The sequence below is a fragment of the Bicyclus anynana genome, chromosome 2, assembly GCF_947172395.1.
Source record: "Bicyclus anynana chromosome 2, ilBicAnyn1.1, whole genome shotgun sequence".
Lineage (NCBI taxonomy): Eukaryota > Metazoa > Arthropoda > Insecta > Lepidoptera > Nymphalidae > Bicyclus > Bicyclus anynana.
The window spans coordinates 5833607-5845009 of record NC_069084.1 but is presented as its reverse complement, the minus strand read 5'-3'; the positions used below and the strand labels follow the sequence as shown (position 1 = coordinate 5845009).

General features: G+C 35.3%; 1 protein-coding gene across 1 annotated transcript; it reads right to left on the bottom strand.

Moving 5' to 3' along the window:
• Window positions 1–3346: 3346 nt before the first annotated feature.
• LOC112045374 (glucose dehydrogenase [FAD, quinone]) lies at window positions 3347–9711 on the bottom strand. Its single transcript, XM_024081528.2, has 4 exons — window positions 8939–9711; window positions 6268–6425; window positions 6052–6166; window positions 3347–5930 (listed from the first exon to the last, which is right to left on the bottom strand). The coding sequence occupies exons 1-4, from the start codon at window positions 9539–9541 to the stop codon at window positions 4596–4598; spliced, it is 2211 nt and encodes a 736-aa protein (XP_023937296.2). The 5' UTR covers window positions 9542–9711; the 3' UTR covers window positions 3347–4595.
• Between the last annotated feature and the right edge of the window lie 1692 nt (window positions 9712–11403).

Genomic DNA, 11403 nt, shown 5'->3' with positions numbered 1-11403 from the left:
TCCATTTGGACGTTTGGTCGCGTTTGGACGAGCGACCAAACGGATTTGGGTATTAGATATTTATTTATAGGTATGAATTAGGTAACTACGGACTACGGTTGCTTGGAGCGAGCTTTGCGAACTGTGCTAAAATTCGACAAAAGACAATAATTGTCTTCTGAAACAGAAACATTTCCTGGTTTTATAATTGGATACAATAACATCACGTTTCATATTTTATATGAAATGGGAATCAAAAGTGCATCAAAATTCCAAAACAAAAGCAATAAAAGGAATCTGAATAAACTACAGCTCGGAAGGCTTTGTCGCGTCAAAGAAAAGTCCATGGAAGATAAAATACAAAAGTAGAGGACTCTAAATCGCATTAACCAGTGTTAGTGTTTCAGCTCAACGTTTCACGTGACATTGTGGCAGATAAATCAGTAAATCCCGTGGACAGAGGAGCGATAAATGTACTGGAAGAGTTTAGTAGTCATTTATAACAATTTAGAAGGGAAATTTAAAGGCCTAGGTCTACTTTTTGAGGGGTTTTGAAGCTTGAACCTACCACGCTGCTTCAGTGAGGGTTTGCGAGCGTTTGATAAAGCTTGTGTCTATAAGAGTCAATATCACATGTCAATGATAATGCGTGATCGATGTCATAACTTACTCACAGAGTCACCTTCAGTCTGCTCCTGAGATAAGTTTACTTTCTTGGAAGAAAGGGAAGGGAAGCCCAATTCAGGAGTCGAAACCAGGTAATCAATTTTAAGGATTAGTCCCCATTCGGAGGAGCTCTTTTTTAACGGATGTTAAAAAAAACGTTCAAATAGAACAATTAATGCATTTCCAAGAATGCATTTGTTCTATTTGACGTGTAAACATATACTTGGGTATATTATGTTCACACGTCAGCGTTTTAAAAACGCGACGTTTCTTTTCGAGCTGTGTTGCATTTTCAATTTTGGGCGTTGGAAATAGACCTTCATTTAGCTTCATACTATATTTGAGCCGTGATAGCCCAGTAGATATGGCCTCTGCCTCCGATTCCGGAGGGTGTGGGTTAGAATTCGGCCCGGGGCATGCACCTCCAACTTTTCAGTTACGTGCATTTTAAGAAATTAAATATCACGTGTCCCAAGCGTTGTGAAGGAAAATCATCGTGAGGTAACCTTGCATACCAGAGAATTTTCTTAATTCTCTGCGTGTGTGAAGTCTGCCAATCCGCATTATACCAGCGTGGTGGACTATTGGCCAAACCCCTCTCATTCTGAGAGGAGACTCGAGCTTAGCAGTGACCTGAGTTGATAATAATGATGGATATTTGAACGCTTTTTTAACGCCCGTTAAAACGCTCGTGCGAATGGGGGTATATAAACTACTAAGCGTTGTATGGGAATGTGAGTCTGTGTCAAGTCAACATAATTTATTTTTAATTTTATATTGAAGACAATAAAGCTTTGTAAAACAGCAATAAAGCGCAATCAATTTTCGTAGTTTAATCGTATTTCAATACGAGTACATTCAGATTCTCACGAAATAAAGTAACTTCGTTGTTATTCAACGAGTTTTTAGTGAAACATATAGTACACTAGCTGACGTCGCGCGGTTTTACCCGCGTGGTTCTTGTTCCCGTCCGGAGTACGGGGATAATATATAGCCTTTCTGGATTAATGGGCTATCTAACACTGAAAAAAAATTTCAAATCGAACCTGTAGATCCTGAGATTAGCGCGTTCAAACAAAACAAACTCTTCAGCGTTATAATATTAGTATAGATGAGTAAACCAATTACATACCTATTCGATTTTATCAAATAATAAAATGTGATATTCTAGATATTCTAGAAATTCTAGAAATGTTTTTAGTTCCGTAACAAACTTTAACAAGAGTACACAATTAGAGGTGCACGGACGTCGCGTATTGTTTCATTTTATCTCGTTAGTCGCTAAGATTTACTGCTTCAGAGATGACATTTTCAGAAAAAACCTGCAAAGGTAGAGAGGGAAAATTTCAGCACGTTTTAAAAATATAACGGGGCTATGACCTCTAGCTGGATGTGCCGTTCTTTGTGCATGATAAATTGTGTGCATTGGGAGTTGTAGTGCGCGAGATTTTGTAACCCAGTTAATTAAACAGTTTGTAACGGGCGAGTACGTGCATTCATACATACTTGCTTACATATTACATACCATTACTGCTTATTCCGTGATAGCATAGTGGATATGACCTCTGCCTTCGATTCGCAGGGCGTAGCTTGAAATCCGGACCAGGTCATGCACCTCCAACTTTTCAGTTATGTGCATTTTAAGAAATTAAATATCACGTGCCTCAAACGGTCAAGGAAAAACATCGTGAGGAAATTTTACAGAGATTTTATTAATTCTCTGCATGTGTGAAGTCTGCCAATTCGCATTGGGCCATCGTGGTGGACTATTGTCCTAACCCCTTTCATTCTGAGAGTAGACTCGAGCTCAGCAGTAAGCCGAATATGGGTTGGTAATGAAGATGAAGACTCCTTATTCTACGTGATAGCCCCGTAGATATGACCTCTGGCTTCGATTCTCCATGGCATGAGCCTCCAAATATTTAATTATGTGCATTTTAAGAAATTAAATATCATGACTGTGTCCAAAACGGTGAAGGAAAAACATCGAAACCTGCATATCTGAGAATTTTCTTAATTCTCTACGTGTGTGAAGTCTACCAGGGTCAGCGTGGTGGACTCAAACCTAACCCCTTTCATTCTAAGTGTGTGTCTCTCTTTTAGAACGACTGCGCCAGAGAATTCCAAAATTGGATCGGCTTACAACAACATTTTGGAACATTAACTACCACACGTTCCGCGGTTTCACTGGCATATTTCCCGCTTCAGAGGGAATACGGGGATAGATACAGTTTAGTTAGTAAGTTAGTTATAAAATCAAATCTTACCTCTTCATAATTAGTGTAGAAAGATTGATTGAAGATTTATTTCTTGTTTCTCAAGGCACAATTAAAGTAGGAAAAAATGCTCATTGTGGTGGTGATTTTGTGAGGACCCAGTCTCGGCTCAGATTGCTTCTGTCTCAGTTTATGAAGCAAGATAATGGCGGTGTAGGAACCAGATGGGACTAATGCGGGCCATGACATGAGCGATTTTTTGTTTGTGAATTACAGAAGGTTTTTTTTAGCAAACAAACAAACTATTCAGTTTTATAATATTAGTATAGATTATTATCTGTCGGCCATGCAGCGCAGTGGAAAGTGACCCTGCGCGGATCTACGCGGTCGTGGGTTCGATTTACGCAATTGGAAAACTTATTTTCTACTAATTACACACACACAGTGCTACTTTTGGTTTATTTTATTATTGAATATATTATTACGATTTCACTATTTTTCTTGCTCTTGACTTTCCATTCCAAATTTCAGCCAAATCGGTTCAGTACTTGCGGCGTTAAAGAGTAACAAACATCCAAACATCCATACAAACTTTCGCGTTTATAATATTAGTAGGATGTATATGTATTAACTTTACAAGTCAAGTAGTTTGTAAATATGAAAGACCGGGGAAAAACATGTTTATTAATTATTTTTCTGATTATAACATAGTTTGTTAATATAAGAATATAAAGTAATTACAAAATTATAAAATAAAAGTTAAAAACAGATAATTGTGAGATGGCTTCATAAAAGTTAAAATTACAATTAAACTTATAATACTTATAATTATTTCCAAAAATGTCGACATCTTTACATTTAAGTTTCTTTATTTTATTGAATGTTTATATTTTATTCTGATAAACATAATATCTGTAGTGGCCCGATGAACATTTATCTTGTAGGCAAGTCAGCTGATAATATTAACCCGTTGGTTTTTGTTTAAAACCTTGGTGTTAATCAATATGGCTGAAATATAGATTGTATAACTGACACGTTGGTCACGTGGTTAGACGATACGATCACGAGGTGCTGGGTTCGACTCCCAGATAAGAAATTAGTGAAACTTTGAAGCAATCACAATTTAAATGTACTCGTAGTTCACTTACCTCGAAAAGCACCTTCGGTCAATGTCTTTGACATCTGATATTAATTGTTACAAAAACCAAATACTATCAAGCCCCCAACTCGCGTTCAAGAAGCATAGTAGTTCTATGCTCTATATCTCTCACTACCAGGAGAGAGTCTTGGCCATGTAGTGGGATAAGATATTGCACAGTTTAAAGAATAACTATTAACATTTTACAAAAAAAAAAAGAACATTAGATATTAAAATAAATTACAATAATTAATTAATCGATATCTAAAGTGTGCATTATTCTATACTTAATTAACTAATCTAAATACATACTTTAATGAAAATCTGTTCCAAATCAGCTTATTTAAATTTGAGAAAGACTTTTATTATTCTATTCATAAACTTAAGTTGCCTTTCTAAAGCTAATTTATTTTATAAACTGGAATACATAATGAAATTAAGCTCTATCCAATTAAAGTTCATAACAGTTTTAAGTGCTGGTAAGTAGGTATAATTGTTTTAACTATTACATTATGAAGCTCTAAAATTAATGGCAATTGTTTATGACTAAATTACAAATAATTTATGTACAAAACTTTGAATAAAGTAGAAATAAGTTAATATTTATGTGATAACCAATCTTCTTTTATCATATCTGTTGCCTTTTCAGCAATCATCATTGTTGGTGCATTTGTATTACCTCTTATTATTGTTGGCATAACAGATGCATCTATCACTCTAAGATTCTTGATACCATATACTCGCAACCTGGGATCAATAACCGCTTCTTTGTCCCACGATGGTCCCATCTTACATGTACCGACTGGGTGATAGATAGTGCTGGTATATTCAATAAGTATACAAGCGAAATATTCATATGTTCCCCAAAGATATGCTTCACAACCTTTTACAGGCTCTTTTACAAAGCTAGCACCATTATGTTTAAATACTTCAGTTTCTTCTAAATCAGTAACATATCTCATTCCTTCAATCAGTACATCTAAATCTAGCTTATTTGTAAAAAATCTCGGAAATATTAACGGGTTACTGAAAATTGGGTCAGTTTCGTTTAATAATACTAATCCTCTGCTTTTGGGTGTAAGCAGAAGAGGTCTCACTGACAGGCCATCATAGAATGCTAGAGGGAAAATAGATGACGCTACATAAGTTGTAGGATCTGAATAAAATTCTCTAACATTTCTGGCATCAAAATGGTATTGAATGTCAGGGGCGGGTTCATAAGCATATTTAGTTTTAATGAATGCAATAGAGTTTAAAGTACTAGTAGTGGATAGTGGTCCGTCCTTCTTAGGTTCTTGTTTGTCATAAAGTTGAACTTCATCTAATAGTTCTTGGCTATTGACGGCCGTTGAGGTTTTATTTGAGAGGGCTATAATAAGGGCATCCGTAGTGACATGATCTTGTAAATTATGACCGACCCGTAAATCTGATAACACTGGTATGTGTAAGCTCTCCAAATGTTCTTTCGGACCAACACCAGAAAGCATAAGTAGTTTTGGGGAATTGATTGTGCCACTGCTAACAATTACCTCTTTCCTCGCATATGCACTATAAAACTTTCCATTTTTAAAATAAGTTATGCCATGAGCTACTTTAGTATCTGGATCTATTATTATTTTGGTAGCACGTGCTTCCACTAATATATCTAAATTTGGTCGATGTTCACGTATTGGTTTAATAAAAGCAACATTTGAGGACCATCTTCTGCCATCTTTGGAGGTAGACAAGGATATACCAGTTCCCAAGTTATCAGGCGCTGTTAAATCTTTTAATGGTATTCCTTTTTCTTTGAATGCGTCCACTAACATTATAGTGTTTATATCAGTATATGGATATCGTTCAACGTTCAGTGGTCCACCAACTGCATGATAATGTTTATCAGAAGCTTCTACATCTCTGTTGTTTTCAGATTTTTTAAAGTACGGAAGCACCTGAAAATAATACAAAAGTGTAGATCAAGTAAATGTGCATCGAGTAATCACTTATAAATGTAGGTATAAATATTTATTAATTTGTTTAATTAATAATGCATCTATTAGTAAAATTAAGTACCTCACTATAACTCCAACCATAGTTGCCCAATCCAGCCCAGGTATCGTAATCGAGTCGATTTCCTCGACTGTACACTAAATAGTTCACTGAACTGGAACCACCCATGGTTCTACCGCTGAAAAAATATTTATATTATATTGTGTTAGTATAGTGATATTTTTTCAATTATAAAACAAGTTTTATGGTCAAGATATATTTATTTGTAATGATATTTACCTTGTCCATGAACAACTTTGTCCTCTGGCAGATCGGCACGTTAATTCTTCTGGTTGAGTTCTAAAGTTCCAATCTATGTTAGAGCCTTTAAGTGTTGGCGCGAACGACGGCACCATAGTGACATCTGGTTGCTCAGGACCAGCCTCTAGCAGAAGTATCTAGAAAACAATATAAGTTAAATCATACTTCCTACTAATCCTACATATATTATAAACACGAAAGTTTGTATGGATTTTTGTGTGGATGTTTGTTTGGATGTTTGTATGGACGTTTGTATGAATATTTGTTACTCTTTATCGCCGTTACTACTGAACCGATTTGGCTGAAATTTAGAATGGAAATAGATTTTACTCTGAACTAACATATATGCTTTTTAGGATTTGTGAAAAACTTTTCACGCGGACGAAGTCGCGGGCATCCACTAGTTAAAAAATATAATACATATTATATATCATTGTTATTTTCGTCATTTATTTAAAAAAACAATAAACTAGTTATCATGTAAAAAATAGTAGCAAATATTTGACAGTGAGACACCTCGTCACAATGCTGGCCGTTTTGAGGATTATTGTCTTCTGTATCCGACCCTGATCCATTAGACAAGGTATTATCATTATCATTAACAACCCATATTCGGCTCACTGTTGAACACGAGTCTCGTCTCATATGAATGAGAGAGGTTAGGCTTACCACCACGCTGGCCCAATGCGGATTGGCAGACTTCATACATGTAAAGAATTAAGAAAATTCTCAGCGATGTTTTTTCTTAACCATATGAGACACGTGATATTTAATTTCTTAAAAGGCACATAACTGAAAAGTTGGTGGTAAATGTCCCGGACCGGATTCAAACCTATGTCCTCTGTATCAAAAACTGAGATCATATCCACAGGGGTATCACAGCTCTTTTTAGTTATTGTTTTCATAAATTAAATTAAACTTTTTATGATAAAGCTTAGAAAAACAAGCTCTGAAGCCCTTGGTTTTAACATCATTCATGAAGTTGTTACAATAAATTTCAATTTCATAGTCCACAAAAAGATATAATGTTTGAGCTCAAATATTTGTCAGCCCTTGAGCCGAGAATAATTGAAATATTTAGTGTCAATATACTGTGTTACTAGTTGAGTTTTGTGTTTGAATCAAGGTTATTTGAAAGTAAACGGCTACTTTTACAACAATGCCCTAAAAACCAATATTCATGCATCTATATGTAAATACATATTATAAAACAATACGCAAACTTAAAGGTGAACGGATTTTCATGCAAATTCCAGTATTAATATAATTTGAGTAATTAATGAGATAGGTTTAGGTAAATAATACGTCAAGAATGTGAAGTATGAAGCATGATGATAATTGTTGGAAGTGTCGGAAAAATTTTAGCCACCACGGGGCTTTCATTAAAAACGTGCCTAATACCTTCGAGTTAATTGTAACAAAACAATGCATGTGGAATATTTATAGATCTTCAAGAAACTTTTTAGATACTTGTACAATGACAAGTTAGACTTTCTCACGGACGTAGTTAAACAAAAAACAACGGCAAACGTCCGCTAGTTAATATAAAAATTAATCCCTATTTTTATTGAATACGCCATAACTTGAAAATTACTTAAAAATTTAACTTACTAACGATAAAAATTAACTTTTCTTTTACACGTTTTTTATTTAAGAAAGTTTTCGAAGTAAATTCGGAATATTACTAAACTTAATAACTATATTTTTATGGATGTTTGTTTCTCATTCACGATATTTGAATTGATCTAGATTAAATTTTACGTAGAGATAAACCTACGTTTTATATTTTAATAGTATGGTATAATATGTAAAGCTTTAGGTTATTTCGATATTTCCACAGGATATATGTGGGTGAAACCACGAGGTACAGCTCGTATAAGGATAAAAATTTAGTTTTTTTTTTTTGATTCGGTGTTATTCGGTAACTGATAGGTAATGATACTAAAAATTAAAAAATATTTTATTGTTAAAATTAAAAATATTTTATTCGAAAAGAAAATCAATTTTTTTATCCGACAAAAGTGGAAAATTATCCCATCGCAAATAGTGATAACTCTACCTAGTGCGAGACGAAGAATTGAATATTTCGCATCTTCGTTCACATCACATCTCAAAAAACACAATTTCACAGGAGGCTTCTAAATTTTCGTGTCAAAACTAATGTGTTTTTCAAGCAAATTTAAGATTACACTTTAAAGATACTTGAAAAATACATTAGTTTTGACACGAAAATTATCTGAAAGTTAAAAACAGGTCCTCCTGTGAAATTGTGTTTTATTACCACGGTGTATAATTACCACGTTATTGAGGTAAAGAAGCGAAGTCTATTAGCTTCTGTGGCTTTCTTTATTGATTATATTATCAAAAGCATACTCTTTGGTATACCTAATATACTACATAATATAATACATATTTCATATTTTGAACTTGAGAAATTTCTGGTACCAACTCTATACCAATTTCCCTCTAGTTCATAATGTTACCTAAAAGTGTGACTTGCTATAGAAGGTAATTAATCTATTCAATGTCATCTATCATTATCTACTCGTATATCACTATTATGGAATCAGTGGCTTAGGTGTGAAAATGTAACAAATAGACTTTTTATTCAAGTTTTTGTAATAACAGAATGAATACTTTGGGAACTCACCTTCCATTTCTTAACTTCTGATAATCGGTTAGCAATAACGCATCCGGCTGAACCAGCGCCGACAATGATGAAGTCATATTCCGCAGTTTCTCGCTTACGCCTTGATTTTTTCTTTTTCTCGCTTTTTGTTACTACAGTTGGCACGGCTTTAGTCTCTTCTAAGCCCAAATCTCCGAAATTATTTTCAAGGAAATCGAACTTTCTTATGGGTTCGTGGGATTCGAATTTGGAATCATAATGAGTGTATGGTGGCGGTGGATGATAACTGACGATATTAATATGATAACCACTTTTGCTGCGTGGTGGTGCTATATGATGTTGGCTATACGGTGATCTAATATCAAAGTTGGGCTTAAACAAACCGATAGGGAAATCATAATCAGATCCTGAAACATCTGATGAATATAATCCAGGATTTAATAATCTATCATTGTATATATCATATGGATTTGTTTTCGAGTATGGTACGCTGTAGGAGACGCCACCAAAAAGACGTGTCACTAGGGCTAGAAACATAACACCCATGGGAGAACATTGTGATAGCGGTGCATGTTGTTCGTAACAAATTTCACTTAGTTCCGGTGGCGTCCACGTGGTAGCCATTATAATCACTTAACTTTTATTTCACTAATTTAATTATTATCATAAAATCATGATTAAGATTCCTTCAGTTCTATCCACACAGTTTTTAGTACTTAGATTTAATAGCTGCACTTAAATCACCGTGTTCCGACGTTGAAAGCGTCCAAACGAATGGTACGGTAACTAGCAGGAAAAGTCTACACTACTTTTTATATCAAGGCTGAGAATAATGCACTTGTGTTCATTGAGGCGTAGTTAACAATCAATGGGAAAATTTCAAGAAACTAACTTTTCTGTGGTTAAGATCTCTTAAATCGAATGGTTTTAAGTTTTGGTGTTCGTTGTAAGTTTTCTGAAATTTGTTATGATAAGAATAATAATATGAAGGCCATTTCGTTGTCAATTATGTCACAAAATTACTGAACTGATTTTTATGAAAATTAAATACTAGGACAGACAAAAAACAGAATAATGAAATCTTTTAACAAATAACAATGTATGTGTTACCTTCTAATTACAACACAGTGATGCATTATCTAAAGCCGATTAAATCATGAACTTTTAGGATTTAAAGACAGTTCTTTCCCGTGGTTCTTTCAGAAAGGTATTAGAAGAATTTTTTAATTTTCAATTTTTTGATTTTGAAAAAAAAATCTTTAATTTTGTTCACGCTGCTGGTGAAAACCATATTTCCAGGATAAAATGTAGCCTATTTTCTACTCTAAGGTCTAATTTATCTCTATATCCAATTCCATCCAAACCGGTTCAGTTGTATAGCCGTGAAAAGGTAAAAGACAGACGGACGGACTTAATTTTGCATTTATAATATTATCAAAGGATAGATACAGGTGAACATAAAACGCTAAATAGCATTAATTAAGAATATTACGTTATTGCAATAATCAAATGGAAATCATGCCAATTATTATTTTTTGTATATGTCTAGGTCCTTTTACTTATACATAACTAGCGGACGCCCGCGACTTCGTCCGCGTAAAAATTTAGATAACCTTTTCTACCTCTACCTTACCCTGCTCGTAAAACTACCCAACCCTACCCTACCCTACACCTACCTTACTCCTACCCTACTGCTAACGCTAACCCTACCCTCCCCCCTCCTTATTCCTAAACTAACCCTACCCGTAACCTATCCATACCCTATCCTACCCTACCAATAATCAACCCCTACCCTACCCCTACCCTACCCCTACCCTACCCCTACCCTAACCCTACCGTACCCTACCCCTACCCTACCTTACCCTACCCTACCCCTATCCTACTCCTCCCCTACCCTATACGTTCCATATCCTCCCCTACCTCTACCTTGCCCCTACCCTACACTACCCCTACCTAAACCGTACCCTACCCTACCCTACACTTTCCCTAAAACACCCCTACCCTACCTCTATCCTACCCCTTCCCTACCCCTATCCTATCCCTACCCTCAGCAAAATTGGTCCAGCCTTTTGTGAGTGGTGCAATGACCAAAAGACTATAATTTCCCAAGCGACTTCTATGCTAATACTATAAAGAGGTAAAGTTTGTGTGGTTGTCGGGGGTAATCTCTGGATCTACTGGACCGATTTGGAAAATTCTTTTACCAATAGAAAGCTACATTATTTGCGAGTGTCATAGGCTATGTTTGGTCCTCATAGTCACACGGGAACGGGAACCACGTAATTGAAACCGCGGGGCGTCATATAGCGGCATTTCTGCGACTTTCAGAAATTTTGTGTTATCTCCGAAACTATATAACTAATTAACAGACACGGGCATAAGTTAGTTATTTCTGCATATCGTCTCCAAAGAGTTAAAAAATCTTTTGTGGGTTTGGGTGTACTCTTCTATAACAAGATCCCCAAGACTGTGATGGACTTGCCAAT

What these genes read in the sequence shown, in the direction of transcription:
- LOC112045374 (XM_024081528.2), bottom strand. Translation starts at nt 9,541, where the DNA reads ATGGCTACCACGTGGACGCCACCGGAACTAAGTGAAATTTGTTACGAA. An exon ending in CAGAAGTTAAGAAATGGAAG is followed by an intron (nt 6,426 to 8,938) that starts GTGAGTTCCCAA and finishes ATTGTTTTCTAG; the next exon opens with ATACTTCTGCTAGAGGCTGG. An exon ending in ATGGTTGGAGTTATAGTGAG is followed by an intron (nt 5,931 to 6,051) that starts GTACTTAATTTT and finishes TATTATTTTCAG; the next exon opens with GTGCTTCCGTACTTTAAAAA.